This window comes from Lemur catta, chromosome 18, assembly GCF_020740605.2.
Source record: "Lemur catta isolate mLemCat1 chromosome 18, mLemCat1.pri, whole genome shotgun sequence".
Classification (NCBI taxonomy): domain Eukaryota; kingdom Metazoa; phylum Chordata; class Mammalia; order Primates; family Lemuridae; genus Lemur; species Lemur catta.
This window is the reverse complement of record NC_059145.1, coordinates 40,463,631-40,487,632: the sequence shown is the minus strand read 5'-3', so window position 1 is coordinate 40,487,632 and position 24,002 is coordinate 40,463,631. Positions and strand designations below refer to the sequence as shown.

At 40.5% G+C, this 24,002-nt stretch overlaps 1 protein-coding gene across 1 annotated transcript in view; it reads right to left on the bottom strand.

The window, feature by feature from the left end:
• Nucleotides 1–24,002, bottom strand: part of SMARCC1 (SWI/SNF related, matrix associated, actin dependent regulator of chromatin subfamily c member 1) — a 144,848-nt gene that overhangs the window by 12,571 nt on the left and 108,275 nt on the right. The window contains exons 25-26 of the mRNA XM_045530371.1: nt 16,090–16,224; nt 3,141–3,402 (exon numbers count right to left, since the gene is read on the bottom strand). Coding sequence (XP_045386327.1) covers nt 3,141–3,402; nt 16,090–16,224 — 397 coding nt within the window. The remainder of the gene's footprint in view (nt 1–3,140; nt 3,403–16,089; nt 16,225–24,002) is intronic.

Here is a 24,002-nt window from a genome sequence, read left to right as displayed (position 1 = left end):
CTAACCAAGAGGCTTAAAAAGCCAAGTGTAGCTGGGCCAGGTAGCGCACGCCTATAGTCCAAGTAACTTGGAAGGTAGAGGCAGGAGGATCGCGTGAGCCCAGGAGTTAGGTCAAGGCTATAGTGTGCTATAATCGTCCCTGTGAATAGCCACTGCACTCCAGCCTGGGCCACACAGAGAGATTCTTTCTCTTACAAATTCACTTCAGAAAAGCCTATTTCTGTGAGAAAGTAAAAAGAGAAAAATGACCTATTTCTTTTCTAAAGACTATTTTTATGAAATCTACATTGCTGGCACCACTTCACTAGAATAGCTCCAAGTCTGTCGTAAATCCCCTCTCAGTCCTCTGTCACAGCAGGTAGCATTGTGGCATAGGCCTCACGTAAGAATCAGATGGAGCTCAGTGTGAATCCTGGCTCCACCACGCAACAAGGCTATATAGCCTTGCCATGCGTTAGTTCTTCAACTGTTAAGTAAGAATAGTAAGTAAGCAAAACAATGTGGATAAAGAGCACGGCATATAAACACATACTATCACCAGGATGTCACTTAGGGAAGAAAGCAGATGCATCTCTCTGCCCATCTTTTACAAAATAAATGCAGATACTCCTTAGACATTCTCTGCAAACACTTAGTGTGGACATGACACTTTAACATTATCCGGAACCATATATCTAGCCATAGTGAACATCTTCCTAAATGTTTATCCCAATATATTATGAATTAAATTTTTAAATTAAATATTATTTTTAAAAAATTACTTTGCGATCTGTAATCTGTTAAGCATTCGTATCTTCTGAAAACTTAACACTAAAGAAAATTAGATCCCATAAAGAGAATTTAAAATCCACTCCAGGCTAGGCATGATGGCTCACGCTTGTAATCCCAGCACTTCAGGAGGCCAAGGCAAGAGGATCAATTGACCCTAGGAGTTCAAAGTTAAAGTGAGCTATGATCGAGCCACTGCACTCTAGCCTGGGTGACAGAGTGAGACCCTATCTCTTAAAAAAAAAAAAAAAAAAGTACATTTTAGGTTTTAGTGATGCTGGTAGTTAAGTCTGAAAGAACTGTGAGTTCGGCTTTCAAGGTGGTTAAAATGTGACAAATAGTAGCCAAGTTGAAAAGGCTCACCACCACAAGCTACAAATGAGACAATATAAGCACTGAAAAGAATAATGTCCCTAACAGATTGAAACACACAAAATATACCAAATAAATAATTTTATAATACTAAAAACATACACACGAAACAGAAAAAAACCTCTCTGGTCACCTCTGGACACTGAGGGGCAACTCATTATTCTGATAACTGATAAAGGGAAAAGATGAACCATTTATCTAGCCTTTCCTATAAGAACTCATTTTCAGAATAACTAAATGACTGAGAAAGAAAAGTTTTTTATAAAAGAATTATTGTATAAATGCAGAGGGAATAATAAATAAACTTAGAAATCTCATCATTTTGCACTGCTTGATGAAATAACTGATCTAGGGAGCAATTCTCTTTGTCTTCTTCTATGTTTTTTCTTTTTTTTTCCCCACTTCAAGTAAGAGCTACAGGGAACAATTCTCAAGGGCAGCTACAACTATTAGGTGAAGTCTAATGGGGATCTTTGTAATGGATTAATCACATTGACAACACCAGAATGACGGACCAATCTTAATATCACAAAAAGAGACAGCTGATGTTTTAAGTAGAATGCCTGCCCTCAAAAAGTGAAGCTGAACCTAATAAAATATCCAGAGCAATCCTCTGGTTTATGGGAAATGTGTGGGAGAGAAGAAAGAGGGGAGAAGGACGTGTGACATGACACCATGCACCTTTAGTGTATTATCAGGGACAGGCACAGTGCAGAAAACCCTAGTTTCTTCAACAAAATGGCATTAAAAAAAGGAAGATGAACTATTACATATTAAAAGAGACTTAAGGGGCCGGGCGCGGTGGCTCATGCCTGTAATCCTAGCACTCTGGGAGGCCGAGGCGGGTGGATTGCTCGAGGTCAGGAGTTCGAGACCAGCCTCAGCAAGAGCGAGACCCCATCTCTACTAAAAAATAGAAATTATCTGGCCAACTAAAATATATATACAGAAAAAAATTAGCCGGGCATGGTGGCGCATGCCTGTAGTCCCAGCTACTCGGGACGCTGAGGCAGTAAGATCGCTTAAGCCCAGGAGTTTGAGGTTGCTGTGAGCTAGGCTGACACCATGGCACTCACCCTAGCCCGGGCAACACAGCGAGACTCTGTCTCAAAAAAAAAAAAAAGAGACTTAAGAGACATGTCAACAAATGCAGCCTGTGGATCTCATTTGAATACTGATTCAAACTTACTAAGTAAAGGCATTTAATTAATGATACTAGGAATTGTGGTTACTTTGATGTGCTGACAGTAAATTACCTTAAGGAGTACGATTCCCATTGGTTACAGACATATTCTGAAATCTCTCTCCCTCCCCAAAGTAAAGAGGAACAGATAAAAACAGACTGAAAAGTTGGTAATTTTGAAGCTGTGCAATAGGCACATAAGGGATTATTCTTATTACTTTTGTCTACACTTGAAGATTTCTATAATAAAAAGATAAAAATAGCAGAAAAGTAATGGTTGGTGAAGCTGGGTCATGAGAGTTCACTGTAGTATTAACATACTCTTTTTGTGTGTGTATCTTTGAAAATGTAAGTTAAAAAAAAGTGGCTAGGCTCAATGGAGGCACCTGTAATCCCAGGGCCTTGGGAGGCTGAGACAGGAGGATCACTTAAACCCAGGAGTTTGAGGCTGAAGTGAGCTATGGTCATGCCACTGCACTCCATGTTGGATGACAGAGTGAGACCCTGTCTCATAAACAAATAAGTGTAGATAATACAATGATTAATTTCCAAGGAACTCTGACTCTGAGATATTACTACCCATTCGGAGGCTGACCTACCCAAAGAAAAGGCATTGTTCCAAGAGAACTCTGGAAAGAGCATGGCAGGCTTTATGTGATGATAAAATCAGGTCTTACTTGCCAACAATTCCCTAGATGATAATGGAAATTTTGAACAGCTCTTGTCAGAAAACACTACCAATGTGGTTGGCCCTTCTGATGCTCTGGGCCACAGGGACGACCATAAGCTTTTTCTATGAGCAGGGCTTTCCTCTTACCTGGCTGGGGTGGATGAGGTGGTGGCATCTGGTGGTGCATCAGAGGGTAGGGAGGGGGCTGCTGATGAGGCATCATACCGGGATGCCCTGCTGCTCCAAGTGGGGCTAAACCCGGTCCTCCTGAGTGCTGGTGTGACTGTTGAGGGTTTTGCCCATGCTGCTGCTGTTCCATTTGCTGTCTGGCTCGTAATTCGGCATACTTCAGTTGTTCCATGTGGAAGTTCTGGCGTTCAGTAAGCAACTGCTGCCTCTGTTGTTCTAGCTATAAGAAAAGGGGAAGAGAAATGACATCAGGAGAGGTTCTCAGGATTGGATGACACAAGTGACATCTACCCGATACCTGAATTCCCACAACTTCATCACAGAGACGTAGCCATCTTGCCTCCTGCACGATCTACAGTGAGAACAAAGGCATTACTTTTTGAGTAGTGTATTTTCATTTGGATACCTGTTACCATCATCAAGGTCTTCTCCATGTTAAGTCTAAGATCTTCCTTTCCTTGTAACCTTCACCCTTTAGGGCTTTTGCTCTCTGGGCCCATTCAGGACACATCTAATCCCCTCTGTTTGACAAAGCCTTCAGATATTTAGAAATACTTTCCAGACTGCTTGAGTCTTTGCCGGGAAAAGTGAGCCTCTCCTGTCCTCTTTTTTTTTTTTTTTGAGGCAGAATCTCACTCTGTCACCTGGGCTAGAGTGCAGTGGTGTCTTCATAGCTCATTACAACCTCCAACTCCTGGACTCCAATGACCCTCCTGCCTCAGCCTCCTAAGTAGCTGGGACTACAGCATATACCATCATGCCCAGCTAATTTTTTTCTATTTTTAGTAGAGATGGAGTTTTGCTCTTGCTCAGGCTGGTCTAGAACTCCTGACCCTCATGTGATCCTCCCAGAGTGCTAGGATTATAGGCGTGAGCCACCTCACCCAGCCCTCTCCTGTCCTTTTAATAGTTCTTCACATACTAACATTTCAAGTCCACCCATCCTTCCCAAGTGCTCTCTTCTAGAAGTGATCCCTTTGGTTAGTGTCTATTTTAGAACATAACACCAGAGTTAAATACTCTGGAAGAGTTGATGTGGCCTTAGCGGCAAAGATATGCATTTTTCTACGTGGAACTTTGGCAGTGCCACTGCAAATCTTAGCTTTCAAGTACCCAAAATTATACTGGGTGACACATTCACGGAATATTTTAGTTCCCTTAAAAAAATCTGCATGAATCTTGGTTTGAAGGATATAAGAGTTTCAATATTCAAGATAATCTTTCTGGGACTCAAATTAGATAACTTACAAATAAGTTAGTTTATGTGCAGGAAACATAGAAACTATATGCCTGATAATAGTTCAGAAAATGGAGACTATTCTAAATCAATTTAATTCAGGGGTAACAAAGAAAATCAACCTGAACATAAAGTAAAATGAAAATCTAAATCTCTGGAAGTAGTATAAAGATTGTAAGCACAAGGAGGGTTAATAAACCTGTGTCTTTTTAATAATGTCCCCAGCCCATTATTTTCATAGCAAAATCTAGGTCATTTGGAATCATTTTCAAGAGCTGTGCTGTTCAATAGAGCAGTCATATGCCACATACAGATACTGAGCACTTGAAGCAGGACTAATATAGAATGAAATGTGCTATGAGTATAAAATGCACACTAAATTTTGAAGACAGCATAAAAAAATTTTCATACTGATTACACGTAGAAACAACATTTTAGATATGCTAGATTAAATAAAACATCATTATCATTTCACGTGTTATTTTTTTCAGAGTTAGGGTCTTGCTCTGTTGCCCAAGCTGGAGTGCAGTGGTGCAATCATAGTTTACTGCAGCCTCGAACTCCTAGCCTCAAGTGATCCTCTAGCCTCAGTCTCCCAAGTAGCTAGGACTAGAGGCATGTGCCACCATGTCTGGCTAATTTTTTATTTTTTATAGAGACAGGGTCTTGCTATGTTCCCCAAACTGGTCTCAAACTCCTGGGCTCAAAAGACCCTCCCTGCCTCAGCCTCCCAAAGTGCTGGGATTACAGGCTTGAGCCACCATGCCTGGCTATTTTTACATTTTTTTAATATGGCTACTAGAAAAATTTTAATTATATATATGGTTCATATTATATTTCTGTTGAATAACAGTATTAAGTCATTTTAATGGGTTAGGGAAATGTAACATCTTAGCTTTTGGGAGCAGCCAGTTCTGTGGATAAATACTACCTGTTATTATTAGAAAAAACTAGACAAAATAAACATGAGCATTAGCCTAAGGACCTGGGCTCTCAGTAGAGAGCTGCCTGCGAACTGAGTGAGGAGCATCACTGGTTATCAGGAGTAGCAATAAGGGAATTTCCATGGACACACAGAGTGTGGGAAGACAGGCTGTGGACACAGTATAAAGAGAAGAGGTATTGGCCGAGTGCGGTGGCTCACGCCTATAATCCTAGCATTCTGGGAGGCCGAGGCGGGTGGATCGCTCAAGGTCAGGAGTTCGAGACCAGCCTGAGCAAGAGCGAGACCCCGTCTCTACTAAAAAAATAGAAAGAAATTATCTGGCCAACTAAAATATATATAGAAAAAATTAGCTGGGCATGGTGGCACATGCCTGTAGTCCCAGCTACCCGGGGGGAGGCTGAGGCAGTAGGATAACTGAAGCCCAGGAGTTTGAGGTTGCTGTGAGCTAGGCTGATGCCACGGTACTCTAGCCTGGGGAACAGAGTGAGACTCTGTCTCAGAAAAAAAAAAAAGAGAAGAGGTATGAGCAGGTGAGGAGAACAAACGGAGGGGAATAAGCATTAAAGCTCCTGTCCTGGATTCTGGTTAGCTGGCTTATAGACTCTCCTTAGGGAGAACGAGATCTGAAACAAACTATTGTGTAAGAGGTGGAGGATTACCAAGAAAGGAGTGAGACAGGGTTGTATCCTGGTCCCAACAGAGGCTAGTGTGGGCTCTTCACTTTTCTAGAAAGGGTGATCTCAAGTGAGTAAAGCCTGCCCTGGTTTATCTTGGTAGCATGATGATGAGGGATGTAAATAGAAAGAGAATCATCTGGAAATCCAGTTCTGCAAGAAGACTGATCAGTTGGATAATGTTTAATTAAGAGGCAGAATGATTAAAAAAAAAAGATCTAAAGATTCTGACTATAGATCCTTGGTTTTGCTTTCTTCTAACCATTCTTTCTAGGAAATTTAGGACTCTACGATAATTTGTTGAGGTTAGACTCAAGAGGTGGCCAGAAAAACACCTATTACCTATGTTTTTGTTGAGTCACTACTGGTTTGAACAGCTTGGCTGAAGTCCTGCAGTTATGTAAGAAAGAGTGGAATTTAGGTCAAGATATGCTTTATAAATAAGCTAAACTGCTACTGGAGGGAGATTTTTTTTTTTTAAACCAAACTAACCTTTCTTTGGTGGTTTAACTTAATATCAAAGCATTAACCTTGGAAAGAAAAAGACGACTCTTGTTAAGAGGATGGGAGAGCCAGCTAGGAAGAAAAATTTGCCCGATTTTCCTTGTCTACAACATGAACTAACCTCAATTACCCTATTTATTTTCTGAGCTTCATCTGTCATTGTAAAACATAGAAGATAATTAAAAGAAAGTAATTAAAAGAATTAAAAGAGATAAGTAATTAAACACACATACACACTCCTGAAGGAGAACCCAATTAAGTGTATAGCTCTGATGTGGGATGAACAGGTCTTCTGAGGGGAGATCAATGCCCAAATAACAGGCTACCAGTTGGCTCCAGGAGAGCCATCTCTGTTCTGGAGCAGATGCAACAGAGCTTATGGCCATCCATATCCTGGCCTCATCATGCAAAAAAACTCCCTCTCTTGTTCTTGATACCTTATTTCTGTATCCAGTTGAAGACCATATTCACTTTTGTAGCAATCATAAAGAATGTGAATTAGGAATTTTTGAAGGAAATCTGGCAGTATTCGGCATATTCTAAATGTATTTACTTACCTACTGACCCAATGATTATTAGTCATCTGGAAATCTGATGTAGAGTACTGTATGTATGAGGGTGTAAGGTTAGTCATAAAGGCATTTTTGATGTTCGTTTACGTCAGATACACCAAGTAGGGGAAAAAAGCATGTTGCAACAAAAATGGTTATTATGATGATTATATTATTTATTATGATCCTAAGTATATTAAAAAAAACCTTTGTGATCATGTATAAACATGTTAATATACGAAACTACTAACACGAAATGTGGTAGACACGAAACTATTAACAGTGATTATCCCTAGGAATGAAACTGAGGGTAGACGAGCCTTTCTAATTTATACATTATTTGATTTTAAAAAAAAAATCAGGCTGAGCACAGTGGCTCACGCCTGTAATCCTAGCATTCTGGGAGGCCGAGGCGGGAGGATCGCTCGAGGTCAGGAGTTCGAGACCAGCCTGAGCAAGAGTGAGACCTCGTCTACTAAAAATAGAAAGAAATGATTTGGACAGCTAAAAAATATATATATAGAAAAAATTAGCCAGGCATGGTGGCACATGCCTGTAGTCCCAGCTACTCGGGAGGCTGAGGCAGTAGGATTGCTTGAGCCCAGGAGTTTGAGGTTGCTGTGAGCTAGGCTGACACCACGGCACTCTGTCTCAATAAATAAATAATAAATAAACAAACAAACAAACAATAAAAAAATAAATCACACATTATTTTAGGATTTTTGTGATCAAAACCCAAATTCTATTAATAAAAACTGCCCAAGTTATGTGCTGCAGACATCTTGATTTTCTTCTCTCCCATCTCAATTTTTTTAGGACTGTGGATAAAGTCCCAATAGCTAAAATCAACAGTGTAAATTGCTCATGTAAGTAAGGTGTTAATGAACCTATTAACTGTCTTTCTTTCATGACTCCAATCTGGCTCTAGGAAACTCAGTTTCTCATACAAGGCTGCCTGCAGCCCTGCTTTGAAGACACATGCTGCCCTGCCTGCCCCCCGTCCCCCAACTGCATTCAAACCCTGCCTTCCTCTCTCTCTTCACTCCTTCACTGTGTATGTATAAAGCAGCCATATCCAAGCGGAACCTAACACAACAGAGCATTTTAACACCAAGACACCAAACTCAGACACAGCTGCAAGTGCAGCTGAAGTTCACACAAAGCTCTTCTCCCAACTTCTATTTGCATAAAGCAGGGAGGGGGTGGGAAAGAGTAAAAAAGATGGGGAGGGCCACAAAAACCCATCCACACTGCCAAGGAATGAAGTATCAGCCAAGATTTGAAGCCTTAGAGCTGAAGTAAATAATCACACCTTCCTTTTCAATGTCTGGTATCACTGATGAGACATTCAATGAAGAAAAACCAAATGAAAAACAGACATATCCATTCCTCCTTATACCTGAGGAAAAAGAAACTAGGGTGGCACAGTGGCTCACACCTACAACCCTTGCACTTTGGGAGGCTGAGACAGGAGGATCGCTTGAGCCCAGGAGTTTGAGGTTGGAGTGAGCTAGGATGATGCCACTGCACTATGGTCTGGGAGACAGAGCGAGATCCTGTTTCAAAAAAACAAAACAAAACAAAAACCCCCCAAAAGAACACAACTGAATTTTGCTGCTTCCATGTATGCTTCTGGGTAGCAGAAACCCAAAATGGGAGCCTGACCCATTACTGTGACTGGTCATTTTATCCTTGTTGCAATGTGCTTCCTTCAGGACCATGAGTCTGTGCTTTAGAACTGAACCTGCTAGTGAACACGACTTTCTTAACCTCAAATAAAAGTGCCTATAATGTAATGGCACATGTCTAAGAACAGATTCAGTTGCATGACAGGCAGCCCAGAGATGAATTGCTACAAAATACACACACAAAAAAGTTAAATGCAATTTCCTTGGGACAGTATGAAATTCATTCGGTTTGGCTTTTTATTCTTTATTCCTTACTCTGTCATAAAGTACAACAAACCTGTTTAAACCTACTACTATTTGTGAGGATATTCTATTATCTTCACCTTCGATATTTATCCAGAACCTAAGTGTTTCTCTTCACTTCCATGGCTGCCACCCTGGTCCAAGCCACCATCATATCTTACATGGGTCACCCCAACAGTCTCCTCAACAGTCTCCCCGATTCTGACTTCGCTGCTTTATAATTTACAACACAGCAGATACACTGATAGTCCTCAACTCAAGGCCTGGAAATTATTCCACATTTCCATCAGAGTAAAGTGAAAGGCCTCTGGATGGCTTGCAGGGACTTCTGTGATTTTGTCACAGAAGTGACCAATCTCTCTCTCTCTCAACTTCTGTGACTCATTTATGCTACAGCCTACCCACCTACTCTCTAGTCCTAAGTATGTCACTCACATTCCTGCCTTAGGGCCTTTGCACTGGCTGTTTGCAGCATTTGGAAGCTCTTGACCATCAATTGTCAGTCAATAATGTCTACTGTGATGGTACCACTAAAAACTGAAATCACTCCCCTGACCCAGCCCATACATACATATGTGTATCATACACACCAAGCATATACATACATACACATACTATCTCATAACTTCCTAAATTCATCCATGATTTTTAATTATTTAAGCTCCACCAAGGCAGAGAACTTTGTTGGGTTTTACTTACTACTATATTCCCAGTAGCAATAAGCCTAAAACACAGTAGGTTCTCAGTAAGCATTTGACAAACCATCATCTCTACCACAAATGCTATCACGGGCAAGCTGATTCTTCAGTCTCCTAAGCAATCATGCTTTTCTTTTCATATTTCAGGATTTGGGCCATACTTACAAATCAGATCAATCCCCTCCCCCTGCAGGAAGCTTACCTTGACAATCTGACCTGACTATGACCTCCCCTTTCTCTAAATTTTCACAGCCCCTTTACCTCATAGTGTCTGGCCTCTTTATGTGTCAATGTCTTATCCAAATTCTAAACTCCTTAAAGACATGGTTTGGATTTCTCAGTTTTGAGGTTCCTACAATGTCTCTCTTTTCTGAAGATATACAGTTTCTCTATCTAACCAAATGAAATTCAGAGACTCACAGAACATTTAGTCCAGAAGTGATATACTCAAACAGTTCATAGATCCATTCTCATTGATTTCAAAGTGTTTTTTTTTAAAGCATTCAAATGTAAATGCCACAGGCAGGGCCCAGGCACTACAATTCTCTCCAGATGGATCTAGTCCCAAACACAGCCAATGTCTGAAACCTGCTCTCTTGATTGTCGTGTGTTACCTGCCTGGCACCAAAGGCTGCTCAGTCCCGCAGACACAGTGAGTGGTGGACCCACTGTCAGCTCAGCATCCTCCCTAGAACTAGAGTCAATGCTTTTTATTATGCCATCTTCCTGATAGACTCTGTGACTTCCATAACTGCCTTCCTCTAATATTAGCACTTTATAATATGAAACAGCTGGAATAATAGCTACTGAGTACTAATTATAGCTGAATTCATGACACCTATTAAAGATTTAAAATTTTATATCCTTAATTACCAAATACTTAAGTTTCTTTTAAAAGAACATCAGATTTTAAGTAATTAGACAAAGAAATTTCATATCTGAAAAGTCTTCATTGCTATTTAAACAAAATCCAATGTTCAATTTAGGAGTTGTCCTAATGCCACTGCTTACTTGGTAAAGATGAGCAGCAGTGCATCCTAAACTGAACCGAGGCAGGGTGGTAGGCAGAAGAGGGCTAGGTGGGAATTAGGAGGCTCTACTCCTAGTTGACCTGCTTACTTTCCGGTATATCAGCTTTACTGATTCTCAATAGAAGGATGATAGAACCTGCATATATCTGAGTTATATATCAGTTAAAATAACAATGGCTTATTTTTCTATAAAATTGTAAAGTACTCATTTCTTTACAAATTATAAGCACTAGATACTGAGTTAACCAAAAATAGGTCTGAGATCTGGCTCTGTCATTTATGACTTGCGTGATCTGAGGTACACAACTTATCCTGTCCAAGCTCCAGTCTCATCTACAGACCTAACAAAAGAATAGCCTTATGTTGTCATCCAGTATCATTGCTGGATTCTGGATTCTGTTGTTTTTTTTTAAAGAGATACAGTCTCACTTTGTTGCCCAGGCTCGGGTACAGTGGTACAATCATTCACTATATCCTTCAACTCCTGGGCTCAAGTAATCCTCCTGACTCAGCCTCCTGAGTAGCTAGAACTATAGGAGCATGCCACCACATGTAGCTATGTTTTTTTTACATTTTTTTGTAGGGACATGGTCTTGCTATGTTGCCTGGGCTTGTCTTGAACCCCTGGCCTCAAGCGATTCTCCCATCTCAGCCTGCCAAAGTGCTAGGATTACAGGCATGAGCCACCGTAACCTGCCACTGGTGGATTCACGAAGAAGATTCAGAGCAGTCAGAATTTTCTTACTTATGGCTTCCTTGTATAGTTTTTTGAAAAATTAAAGGAGAAAATGTATTTAAAGTGCTTTAGCACAGTGACTGAACCAATAAATCTTCACAAAGCAAACAATAGCTCAGAAATGTTTTTAAGAGATTGGGTCTTACTATGTTGCCCAGGCTGGAGTGCAGTGGCTACTCAAGGCATGATCATAGCACACTGCAGCACTGAACTCCTGGGCTCAATTAATCCTCCTGCCTCAGTCTCCTGAGTAGCTGGGACTACAGGTGCATTGTCACTAAATCTTAAAAATTTCATCTATAATTGTTGACTACAGGTTTGCATAAGTGGAGGCACATAATTACCAAATACTTATTATGTGCTAGACACTGTGCCAGGTGCATGTCACAGTTCTGTCATGTAAGCTCCACAACAGTTCTATACAGAAATCATCAGTAGGAAGATAGTCATGCCTTTGCATGCCCACAGGGAAGGACAGGATGCTAGTGCTGGGGTGGATAAAGAATTTGTCTTTATTGTGCACAAAATGAACGGGTGACATGTTGAAGTTCAAAGGCCGCATTCTGGCCTGTGTGAGAACAAGTCTCCAAGCTAACCCCCAATATCTCAATTCCTAATATTTACACCATCCCCACTGAACCCTACCTGCCCACCCATTCACTCCCAGAACCAGAGTTGGTCCATGTGACCAAGAGGATACAGCAGAGGTGATGGGATGTGACTTCCATGCTTAGGTCATAAAAGGCATTGTGGCTTGCATTTTGGGTACTTTTTCATACTCTTGCTGTTTTTAATCACTCAGAAAACATGAGATAATAAATGGATGTTGTTTTTTGTCACTAAGCTTTGGGGCAATTTTTTACTCAGCAATAAATAACTAATACAGTTGGGTTACTGATATTCACTTGGTAAGGCTAGGGACTCTCCCCTACAAAGAATTTTCCTGCCACAAATGCAGCTGATGCTGAATGCTAATAAAGAAAAGGAAGGGCAATCACCAAAAAATTCAAGCAGAGGAGCCTTGTGTGTTGGAGAGAGTCAGTAGAATATTTTCTCAACATTTTCAGTTGTGCTGTTTTATTCAGAGGCTATCTTGTAAAATATCTTGTGTGCTCTGACTAGAACTTAACATTAGGCTGGTCCAAAAGGAATGAGTTATCTCACTTGATTGTTCACAGTAAGTTACAGATTGAACTTCTTGTTCTAACTATTTTCCCCCCTCCTCACTACTGCACTTGACTAGTCTTTTAAAAAAAAAGAATTAATATTTTAAAAAGTCAAGAGAAAAATAGTTGAGTTATATAATGTGAGGTAAATAATCATAAAAAATTCACTGCACAGGAAAATTGTGCAGGGCTGCAAGAAGTAGAGCCATTACACGCTGCCTCTAGGTGTCTGGGAGCCAGTAGACAGAACTGAATGGGGGCTGCAGGCTCTGATATTCTCAGATGACAGACAACAGTTCCATCAGAAGGTTTAAAAGAGGAGGGAGCTACACGTTTACCCACTGAAGAGAAAGTGACTCAGAGACAAGAAAAGACCCCCTTGACAACCCAGACATTATTTTCTAAGTGCTCATTTAGGGTCATCCCAATCTTTAAGGATAATACAACAGGAATGCTTAACAAATGACAGCAATGCATCTGGTTGTGAGTGGGAACTAACTATCATTTGAATTCCACATACTCCAATACTCCATTATATTATAGCCTTCGAGTATCCTAATCCCCCTGAGAAAATCCAAAACATGACAAAAGGCAAGCTTATTAGGGCAAGATAAACAGAAATATTCATTTCGCTAAGTTCTACCTCTAGCAAGTTTTTTTGTGATATCCTTTCCCTCTCCCCATCTCTCAGGGATTCCTCCTTTCTGTTCCCATAGCATCACCAAACATACTGTATTATCATTATTTGTTTCCTTCACTGTTTTCCCCATTAAACTAAGTCTCTCAAGGTGGATTTTCTTTTCTACTTCTCAACTTCTGACAATGATTATGGCACCCATTTATTCAAGACATTTAAATAAGGGCCTATGATACACCAGTTTTGTATTAACTAAGACACAAGATTAAGTCCCAGCCCTCAAAAAGTATACACTCTGGTATGGAATATGGACACATGACTTGGTGACTACCATACGCTAAGTGCTTTGTGGTCAGCCGTGGTGGCTCACATGTCTGTAATCCTACCACTCTGGGAGGCAGAAGCATGAGGATTGCTTGAGGTCAAGAGTTTGAAACCAATGTGAGCAAGAGCAAGAACCTGTCTCTACTAAAAACAGAAAAAATTAGTCTGAGCAACAGGGAGACCCCATCTCTACAAGAAATAGAAAAATTAGCCGGGCATGGTGGCATGCACCCTATAGGCCTAGCTACTTGGGAGACTGAAGCTAGAGGATCGCTTGAGCCAAGGAGTTTGAGGTTGCTGTGAGCTAGGCTGAAGCCATGGCACTCTTTCTTCCTAGGGCAATGGAGTTAGACTCTGTCTCCCAATAAAAAAGGGGTGGGATTTTGTCAGGCTACCATGGCAACAAAGGGGGAGGGGATGCCATCCACAGCTGAGGGATGCAGGTGGTAGGCAAAAAATGGGGAAAAGTGCCTTCCAGGCACAGAAGTAGGATGCAAACAGGTAGCAAAGAAAACAAGGCCATGAGGGAGTCTATATGTGGTACACCATGGCTGGTGCACAGAGGGTAACGAACATGACACTGGTGCCTCATCAGTTCCTAGGGCAGGAGAGGGCCAATGGTGTCAGAGATGCTCATAGGGACAGGAACTCAATGACAGATGTGGAAAGTAGAGTGAGAGGCACAGTGAGTGAGAAAACTCCTTGCCAGGGAAATATGGGTGGGATGATATAAGGTAGGGGTAGGAAAGTTATTGAAGCAGCCTCTCCCTATGCATGGGCCAGAATGCCTGTGCAAGTCACCAAGCTGGTCTTAGAACAAAATGAATATGGGTTTTGCTAAAAGTCACTGGTCTACTGATCATGAGGAATTTGCCAGAGGACTTGCTTGGATTCATCACTTGCTATGTTGCCTGGGCTAGAGTGCAGTGGTATCGTCATAGGTCACTGCAATCTCAAATTCCTGGGCTCAAGAGATCCTGCTGCCTCATCCTCCTGAGTAGCTGAGACTAGCAGATGCCCACCACCATGCCCAGCTGATTTTTCTATTTTTCAGTAGAGATAGGGTCTCACTCTTGCTCAGGCTGGTCTTGAAATCCTGGCCTCAAGTGATCCTCCTGCCTCGACCTCCCAAAGTGCTAGGATTACAGGTATGAGCCACTGCACCTGGCCTGAAATAATTCATTCTTAAGGTTCTACCATTTGGAGAGGGGAATCAGTGTCTCTCTCATATGTAAATTAAAAAGTCAAAATAAACAGAGGGAAAAAAATCCTAACTAAATGCCCAAATTTAGCCCGTGTTTAGAAAGTCACTAATTCTTTCTCTGATCAATTCATAAAAAAAAATTTTTCGGCTGGGCGTGGTGGCTCACGCCTGTAATCCTAGCATTCTGGGAGGCCGAGGCAGGCGGATCGTTTGAACTCAGGAGTTCGAGACCAGCCTGAGCATGAGTGAGACCCCATCTCAACTAAAATAAAAAGAAATTAGCTGGACAACTAAAAATATATAGAAAAAATTAGCTGGGCATGGTGGTGTATGCCTGTAGTCCCAGCTACTCGGGAGGCTGAGGCAGAAGGATTGCTTGAACCTAGGAGTTTAAGACTGTTGTGAGCTAGGCTGATACCACAGAACTCTAGCCAGAGTGACAGAGCAGGACTCTGCCTCACAAAAAAAAAAAAAAAAAAAAAAAAAAAAAAAAAAAAAAATTTCCCCCAAGATCTTAATCTGTTTCTCCAAAATTCCCTTGAAACAATCAAATATTCCTCTGCTTCTAAGTTTTTTACTTTTCATGACTTCCTTTCTCGTTTTTGGCCCTTTTAACAATCCTCTTGGTCCTATTTGGGCCATGTCCTCATGTCAAAAGTTTCTGCCCCAGAGAATGCTACTTAGGAAGCTCAGGACAGGCCTACTTCCCAGCTACTATTCAACATACAGGAGAGGGAAGGGAGGAGTGAGAAAGCCTAAGGTTGCATGTGAGGAGGGATCACAGAACACCTAAATCAAGGGTCCTGATTCAAGATCAGAGTCTTACTTTCTAATATTTATACTGTAGAAGTCAGGAAATCAAGAAAATCCCCAAATCAGGTAATGGATTTATATAGACTCTACTGGCAAGAAGTAGGTAATGACGTAATTCTAAGATCCAAGTTTTATAGAAGGGAGAATTTAATACCATCATATATCTTCACAGCCAAGAGGTACAGGAAGCTGAGATTTAGATAATTAGTTTTAGAGAGTGAACAGAGTTCCTTTTATTTATCATCACTGGCTGATAATCCTTTTGAAAAGACAATTCAAACATAGGATAATGACAGAAGTTAACCACAGAGACCAACAGAATACGCTATCATTTATTTTATCTAACTTGTATTTTATGAAAAGTGGTCAGGGTTTAATTGTCAAAAATCCACTACTACTTTTTTATATGTTATATTATTATACAATGAAAACAAATTGTCATTCCTCTTACTTACAGCCTCTTTCTCTCTGTCCATGATAGTTTCGAGCTCCTCAAAATGTCGAAGTTTGATTTCTAGTTTCTTCATTTGTGTCTCAACCAGGAGAGCTACTAGGGACTTGATCTTTCTCTCTTCCACAGCAGCAAGATGCTAAAGGGTAAGAAATTACTCAAATTATTTAGGTAAACATTGCTTAGAAAATATTTTAAAAAATGCTAAAGATACCATTCAAAGTGGAGATTATGTAATTAAGAACGCTGCCCTCGGCGTCTCTTTTGTATGTTTCTACCAAACATTTATTTCAATTTAGAACTGTGCTTGAATTTCTTGTCTTTATAAAGATAAATCAACCCTTTTAAAGGATTAAAGGAAAGGCCTCCCGTGGTAAACCACTCCCTTCAAAAGAGCCTATCAAGGAGCGGAGGATGAACTAGGGCCCTGATGGACCAACATGGAGGACACAGGTGAGCTGGGGGTACTATCCCACCTCCCACTACCACCTCTGAACTCTGCCCACCTCCCCCTCTTTTCTTGTTGGGGAGACAGAGTCTAACTCCGTTGCCCCGGGTAGTGCTTGTGAGGTAGGCATCAACCTAGCTCAAAGCAACCTCAAACTCCTGGGTACTTTCTTCCCAAAGAATTTTTCAGGGGCAGGAGGGCAGTGGTTTCACAGCATCCAACACCCAGATGCAAAGCCTCTCCCTTCCCAGTGGTAAGTAGATCATATAGGGAAAAGAAGGGGAGAACAATATTTCAGCCTCAGTTTGAGACTCAGGTCCAGAGTTAGAAGAACAAATACAGTACCAGGCAGGAAATTACTCTGGAAGACTGCCACTCCTCTGCCACAAGACTGATGTTAAGTCCTACTTATGATCCTGGGTCAACAAAACAGCAAAGAGGAAAATGCCCTATTACCTGTATCTGTTCAAGACCCCAGCTACCTGCAAGCAATCAATCCCACTATCTAGACACTGTCCGAGAGCTTCCCCAACAAACTCCCGACACCATTTTGCTTTTACTTTAATTGTATCTGCTGAATGTATGGGATTATCTTGCCTCTATAGAAGGTTTTAAGAAATAGCATGGAGCAGCTGTCTTACTGATCTTTGTGTTTCCTACAGAACCTAGAAGCTAATATGGAAGAAGAGTTTAATATTGGCTTTCAGGAGCTATGCTCAGACATAAAACTTAAATGAGAGCATTATTTTTCATTCTTTTATAGTTGAAATCAGAAATGTAGTTTTATAGCTAATAAAGACTGATTTGCAGGAAGACTCAGAAATTTAAGCAAATGATGATAATGAGGTTTTATAGCTGTTAATAATCACGTTTGCCTCCCTAAACTACATTGAGCTACATCAATGACACCAAAAGTTTAAATATATTATCACTGTATAATGTTATACAATTTATATTTTTGAGTAAGAAATTTAGGCATATGATATAAAATTAAAAGTTAGAAAGAGGTATACAATAAAAATAAGAAAGATCCATAGCAAGGAACATCACTGGAATTGTAACAACAAAAGACACAGAGAGAAAATCCTATAAGCTTTCAGAAAGGCAAACAAAAAAATAGGTTACCCAAAAAACAGTACTGTAACAGACTTCTTAAAAGCAAAACTAGATTTTTTAAAATAATGGAAAAATCTCTTCTAAATTCTGAGGGATAATAAATTTCAAACTAGGATTTCACAACAGCAACCTATAAAGACATTTCTGAAACCAAGGACTGAAAAAGGTTACTTCCTACACAAGCTACTGAAGAATGTGTTCTATCTAATGTAGTAAAACGCCAGAAAAAGGTAAAACAAGAGATCCAAAATTCGCAGACCCAACCTGAGAAAGAAGTTCTCAGTTCACAGGGAGCAGCAACAGGTCAAAAGCAAACAGGAACAAACAAAACAAGAGTACTAAGATGATGACATCCAACACTGGATGATGGGTACACAACAGAGATTCACTATACCATTTTGCCTACTTTAACATACATTACGATACTACCATAATAAAGTTTAAAGGTGGGACCAGGTATGAGCATAACATTCAAGGTTAACAGGTTGACTATAAGCTCCTAAGAGGCAAGGACTCTCCACATCTATTTTAAGCATCAAAGAAAATCCAGCTTTTAGTATAGTGTCAGGCACATAACAGGCACTTAAATATTGGCTTAATGAATAATCAATGTATGTTATTTTGTAGCTTATAGAATGCTCTTTAAAAATACATTAATTACTTCTTTTTTTTTTTTAAAGGAAATAGGGCAGGGCGTGGTGGCTCACACCTGTAATCCTAGCACCCTGGGAGGCTGAGGTGGGAGGATTGTTTGAACTCAGGAGTTCCGAGACCAGCCTGAGCAAGAGTGAGACCCCGTTTCTACTGAAAAAATAGAAAGAAATTAGGTGGACAACTAAAAATATATATATAAAAAATCTGCCGGGCATGGTGGCACATGCCTGTAGTCCCAGCTACTCCTGAGCCCAGGAGTTTAAGGTTGCTGTGAGCTAGGCTGATGCCACGGCACTCTACCCCAGGCAACGGAGTGAGACTGTCTCAAAAAAATAAATAAATAAAAATAAACAAAATAAAATAAAAGGGAAACAGAAGGTAAAAAAACAAAAAGCAAGAAAACCCTGCAAATGTGATCAGGTTTTTCTTTCTCAAACTTTTAGGTACACCCATAAGATTCTTTTTAACTTTCTATTTTTTATTTTTTTTTATTTACTTTTCTTGCCTTTTCTGTTTTTTTTTTTTTAATTTCAGGATATTATGAGGGTACAAACATTTTGGTTACATTTTATGTCTTTGCCTCACCCAAGCGAGGATTAGAGGCATGCCCTTCTCCTCTACAATGCTCATCACGTCCATTAGTTGTGAGTTTAACACCCCCCCCCCCGCCGCCCCCCGCAAGCCCCTAAGCCCTGGAGAATATTACTACCGCGTGAGCTCCATAGTGTTGATCAGTCAGTGCCAATGTGATGGCAAGTACATGTGGAGCCTATTCTTCAGATCTTGTGATACCTCACTTTGGATAATAGGCTCAAGCTCTATCCAGGAAAATATTAGAGATGCTAGGTCACTGTCGCTTCTTATAATTGAGTAATATTCCGTTGTATACATACACCAAGTTTTAATAATCCACTCGAATGTTTATGGCAGCACAATTCACTATTGCAAGGATGTGGAAACAGCCCAAGTGTCCGCTGTCTTTATTATAGAATGTCTTTCTCTCTTTTGGGTAGGTGCCTAATAGTGCTCTTGTTGGATTGAATGATATTTCTATTTTTAGCTCTTTGAGGTATCTCTAAATTCTTTTCCACAGAGGTAGCACTAATTTGCAGTCCCATAATTTAATTACTTCTTAAAACAACCTTGTCAGAATGGCAGACCAGAAAGGATCTCTGATTAAAATCACTTCAGAAAAGTTATGTTACTTGCCTAAGGTTAAGAGCTGGAACCAAAATTTTAAACACCAAATCCAAAGGCCTTTAGTTATTTCCCAATGCCTACTGAGAACAACTGATCTGTAAGTGAATACTCTTCTGTGGAATTCTTAAAAAGGGACTCGTGGTAAATTAAAGATGGCCACACATTCACTGGCCTTTGTTCCAACAAGAGGTAGAGCCAGGGCAGGATCTCTAACTGCCTTGCTCAATAAAAATTAATGGCAACCTTTTCTGAGGCCCACCTTAAGGGTCTAGAAAGGTTCACGTCCTGTCTCTTGGAATGTTCTCTCTGAAGTCCCAAGATGCCATGTAAGAAGTATGATCACCCTGCCAGAGAGAACCTAGACTATATGCAGAGGAAAAAACTCAGCTACTCCTCTACCAAGGACTATGACTGCAATGAAGCAGTTGTAGTCCTTCTAGATAAACTCACCTATGGCGTGAATACCCTTAAATGACTCAACTGGTACCACATGGAGCAGAACCGCTCAGCTATTTGTTGTTCCAATTTAACAAAACTATGAGACTTAATAAAATAGTTATTTTTTAAACCACTATGTTTTGCTATTGGAAAAGAATCTGCTATCTGTAATGGGGAGCTGCTTTAACAAAAACAAAAAATGTGACCTTTGCTTTGGGACCACATAATGGGCACAAGCTGGAAAAGCCTCAAGAAAACCACTAGTAAGAGCTTAAAGGATAGACAGGAAATGTTACTGGAGATTGGAGAAAAGTATGTCTTCATTATATAGTAGCACAATGTTTGGAAACACTGTCACCTCTAATGATGTGGGAAACAGAAAGGATAACTAACAAACTTATGTATATGGCTGAGGCATTTCCAGGCAGAATGACAAAATTCTTTTCCTATTTGATTATAAGCAGCTAGAAGAGAGAGAAACTAAAGGAACTATTAAGTTCTCAGACAGAACTCAGAGGAAATATGAAGGAGCAGAGTTTGATAAAAACTATTTCTCAGCTCTGGTTCTTCCTAGCAAAAGTCTGAAACCAAGAAATGGCACTGGGAGAAAAATCCAATCAAGATCACCACCAGCAAAGCATGACCGGAGGGTAAATAGCTCAAGGTGCAGCTGTACAACATTTTGAAAGGCATGCATAGTAGGACTACTCAGAATCTTGAGGGTATGCCTCTTAGACTCTTTCTACTAGACAGGAGGGCCTCTAAGCATTTTTAAGAGCATGCTTCCTATATATATTCTTTCACTGAGTTTCTTGGATGTGTAAGTTAATGTTTTCTATCAAATGTGGAAAGATTTCACTCAGCCACTATTGTTTTTTAAATTCTGCCTCCATCACTGTTTCCTTTCCTTCTGGAACTTTCAATACATACATGTTAAAACACCTCACTTGTTCCACAATTTCCTACCCAAAGCGGTACTACTTTTCAAGAATAACTGCCTTTCCTTTTATCTGCCTAGTTGATATCACTGTCTCCTGAAATGTTTCTAACCATTGTCCCTAATTTTAAACTAGTTTTCTGTGTCACCTCTAAATGTTCACCTCTCAACTTCTTTGCATCACCATTACTAGAATTTAAAAATCTTCTAGATCCTTCCAAGTAAACAAAAGGCATCTAAAAATCTTAAGGGAGGCTGGATGCACTGGCTCATATCTGTAATGCCAGCACTTTGGGAGGCTAAGGCAAGAGGACTGCTTGAGGCGAGGAGTTTGAGAACAGCCTGGGCAATAGTGCGACCCCATCTCTACCAAAAAAAAAAAAAAAAAATTAGCCAGGTGTGGTGGTACATTCCTGTAGTCTCAGCTACTTGAAGCCTGAGACAGGCAGGTGGCTTGAACCCAGGAGTTTGAGATTGCTATGAGCTATGATCACACCACTGCACCCTAGCCCAGGTGACAGAGTGAGACCCTGTATCAGAAAAACAAAAACAAAACAAAACAAAAAAAACCCCAAAAACAAAACTTAAGGGCATTGTTCTCATAGCACCTAAACTCTTGAGACTAAGGCAAAAGGGAACAGTCTAGGAAATAAAACATAGGCGTGGCTTCTATCTACTGGTGATTACATTTTAAATACAGAAAAATCCTACAGTCTCTAAGAGATTATAATACCTTGAACTAAAGTGGAGAGAATATAAACTGAAAAAGGCCCACAACAGCTAGAAAGCAGGCCAAGAAGCTACTCAGCAGTAAAACTGGGATCATTTTTTAATGGAAAAGATAGAAGACTCAGAATAAATAACTGAAAGCCCAGAGGGCCAAGTCAAAAGCTGTGGCGAATAACTCTCAGGAAGTAAGACTGGGCCCTGATCAAGAAACCAGAAATGTGTGCCTGGCTAGGTTTCAAAATTGCTACAAACCATGACTGCTGTGTGCCTCCCATTCAAACCCCTGAATGGGAATGTAGTTATCCTCCCTGTGTCTCACCATGGTTATGCTAGTCCACAAAATCTCCAAATTAGAATGCCAGCATTCAAGGAGCTGTACCCAGCAATCACTCCTGAGGAATCTCATTTGTACCAGGACCTGATTTAGGTAAGATCCTGGACCTCCAGCCTCCGTTTGATATCATAAAAATATAAGACCGTGTGGGCTACCTTGGGACGTCTATTTTGCAATTGGGAGAAAAGTATATAATTTATGACCAGACAGTAGACTATGGTGGGTTAAGGTGGCATGCCTTCCATCTTGAGATGTTCTCTATGCCTTTACCTAGAATTTGGACAGAAACTTTGATCAGTAGAGTAGGATAGAGGTTATGCTGTGTTAACTTAATGGACCAAGCTGTAAGACACTGGCAGATTCCCCACATTGTTGCCAGTGACACTCTTCTCTTGGGGTTCTAAGCTTTGTAAGAAGTCCAACTGCTCTGAGACTACCCTACACAAGCTAACATCTTAGAGAGGATGTGTAAAGAGAAAATGATGCCAGCTGGTCTAGCCATCCCAGCCTAGGCATCAGACATATGAGTGAAGTCATCTCTGGCTCAACATAATAGCCCAGCTATGAGGAGAATACTGAGTGATCCCAGAATTTTTCTAGGTGAACCTGCCAGAGGGAATCACTGCAAAATCATGACAAACAATAAAATGAGTGTGTTTTTAAGCCACTAAGTTCAAGGATAGTTACATAGCTATGAGTAACTGGGATGGGAACACTGCTAATGCTCAGGTTAGTATTCTTTAAAGGTCTGGAAACAGTGATGACCAGGGCCTTCCAAAGAGGGGCTATTGGGAGAACCCCAACCCTTCACATATTGGCTTTATAGAAACTGAGAAGAATGATAAGGTCTGGAAGGGTGCCACAGAAGATATATGGAATGTGGGAGAAACAATCTGAGAAAAATGTTTAATGAGAATGAAGTAGTAACTTGGTTGGAATAGGGTTGAGGCAAACTTTACAAATAACATGGATTACAACTGGTAGAATAGAAGTCAATCCCATGTAGTCACGTAAGCATGAAAGTGAACAGGGCTAACTATAGGCTAACTGATCAAATAGGCCATTTTTTTCTTCTGTCTCCTCTTAACAGTATTTTCTTTTTTTAAAAAGAGGGTCTCACTATGTCACCGAGGCTGAAGTGCAGTGATATAATCATAGCTCACTGCAGCCCCCAACTCCTGGGCTCAAACAATCCTCCCACCTCGGCTAGCTGGGACCGCAGGTATGCACCACCACACTGGCTAATTTTTCCTGGTTTTTTTTTTCTTTTTTTTGTAGAGATGGGGTCTCACTCTGCTGCCCAGATGGGTTTAGAACTCCGGGCCTTAAGTGATCCTCTGGCCTCAGCCTCCCAAAGTTGTGGGATTACAGGCATGAGCCACTGTGCCCAGCTCTACAGTATTATTAAGATATAGTATAATATCAATGATCATTATGTTTAGTGTCAATCAATTTGATCAATCCTTACCTGTTAAAGCCTTGTGACTAAAATTAACAACAGTAATTTTCCCACCTTAAGAAGGAATTTCAGGTATAAAGGAGCAAGTTATGAGATATTTTTGAGGGGTAAGAAAGAGTCTTCCTATTGCCCCAGAGCTCACACCCACTTACTATGTATACAAACCGACTTCAGTCATTTTGGGAAATGTGGACATGGGGTGGTTTGCAGAATAAATCCAAAAGAAACTTCTGTGGTTTTATTTTAAGAAAATGTGATCTCTGCTTTCTTGGAAGAATTGAACCTACTGCTGCTGATAAAAAGAGAACATGTTCTAATTTCTGGGATTTTCTGTTTATTCCAGCAATAGTTCTGGGCCCTTCTTTCCCTCTAAGCCTAAACCCCCAGATAGAAAGAATCCAGAGCACTCAGACAGTAGAGCTCCTGCTTGCACCCACAGACCACTCCTACAGGTGGGGCAAGTCACAGCTTGTCAGGAGGTACAATGAAAAAATGGATATGCTCCTGAAGACTCCCTCATAGGGCAATAAGAGGAAGAAGCCAGAAAGCAAGCCAATTCTTGTGTTTAGGAGCTAGATCTAGAAACCTCTAATTATCACTCC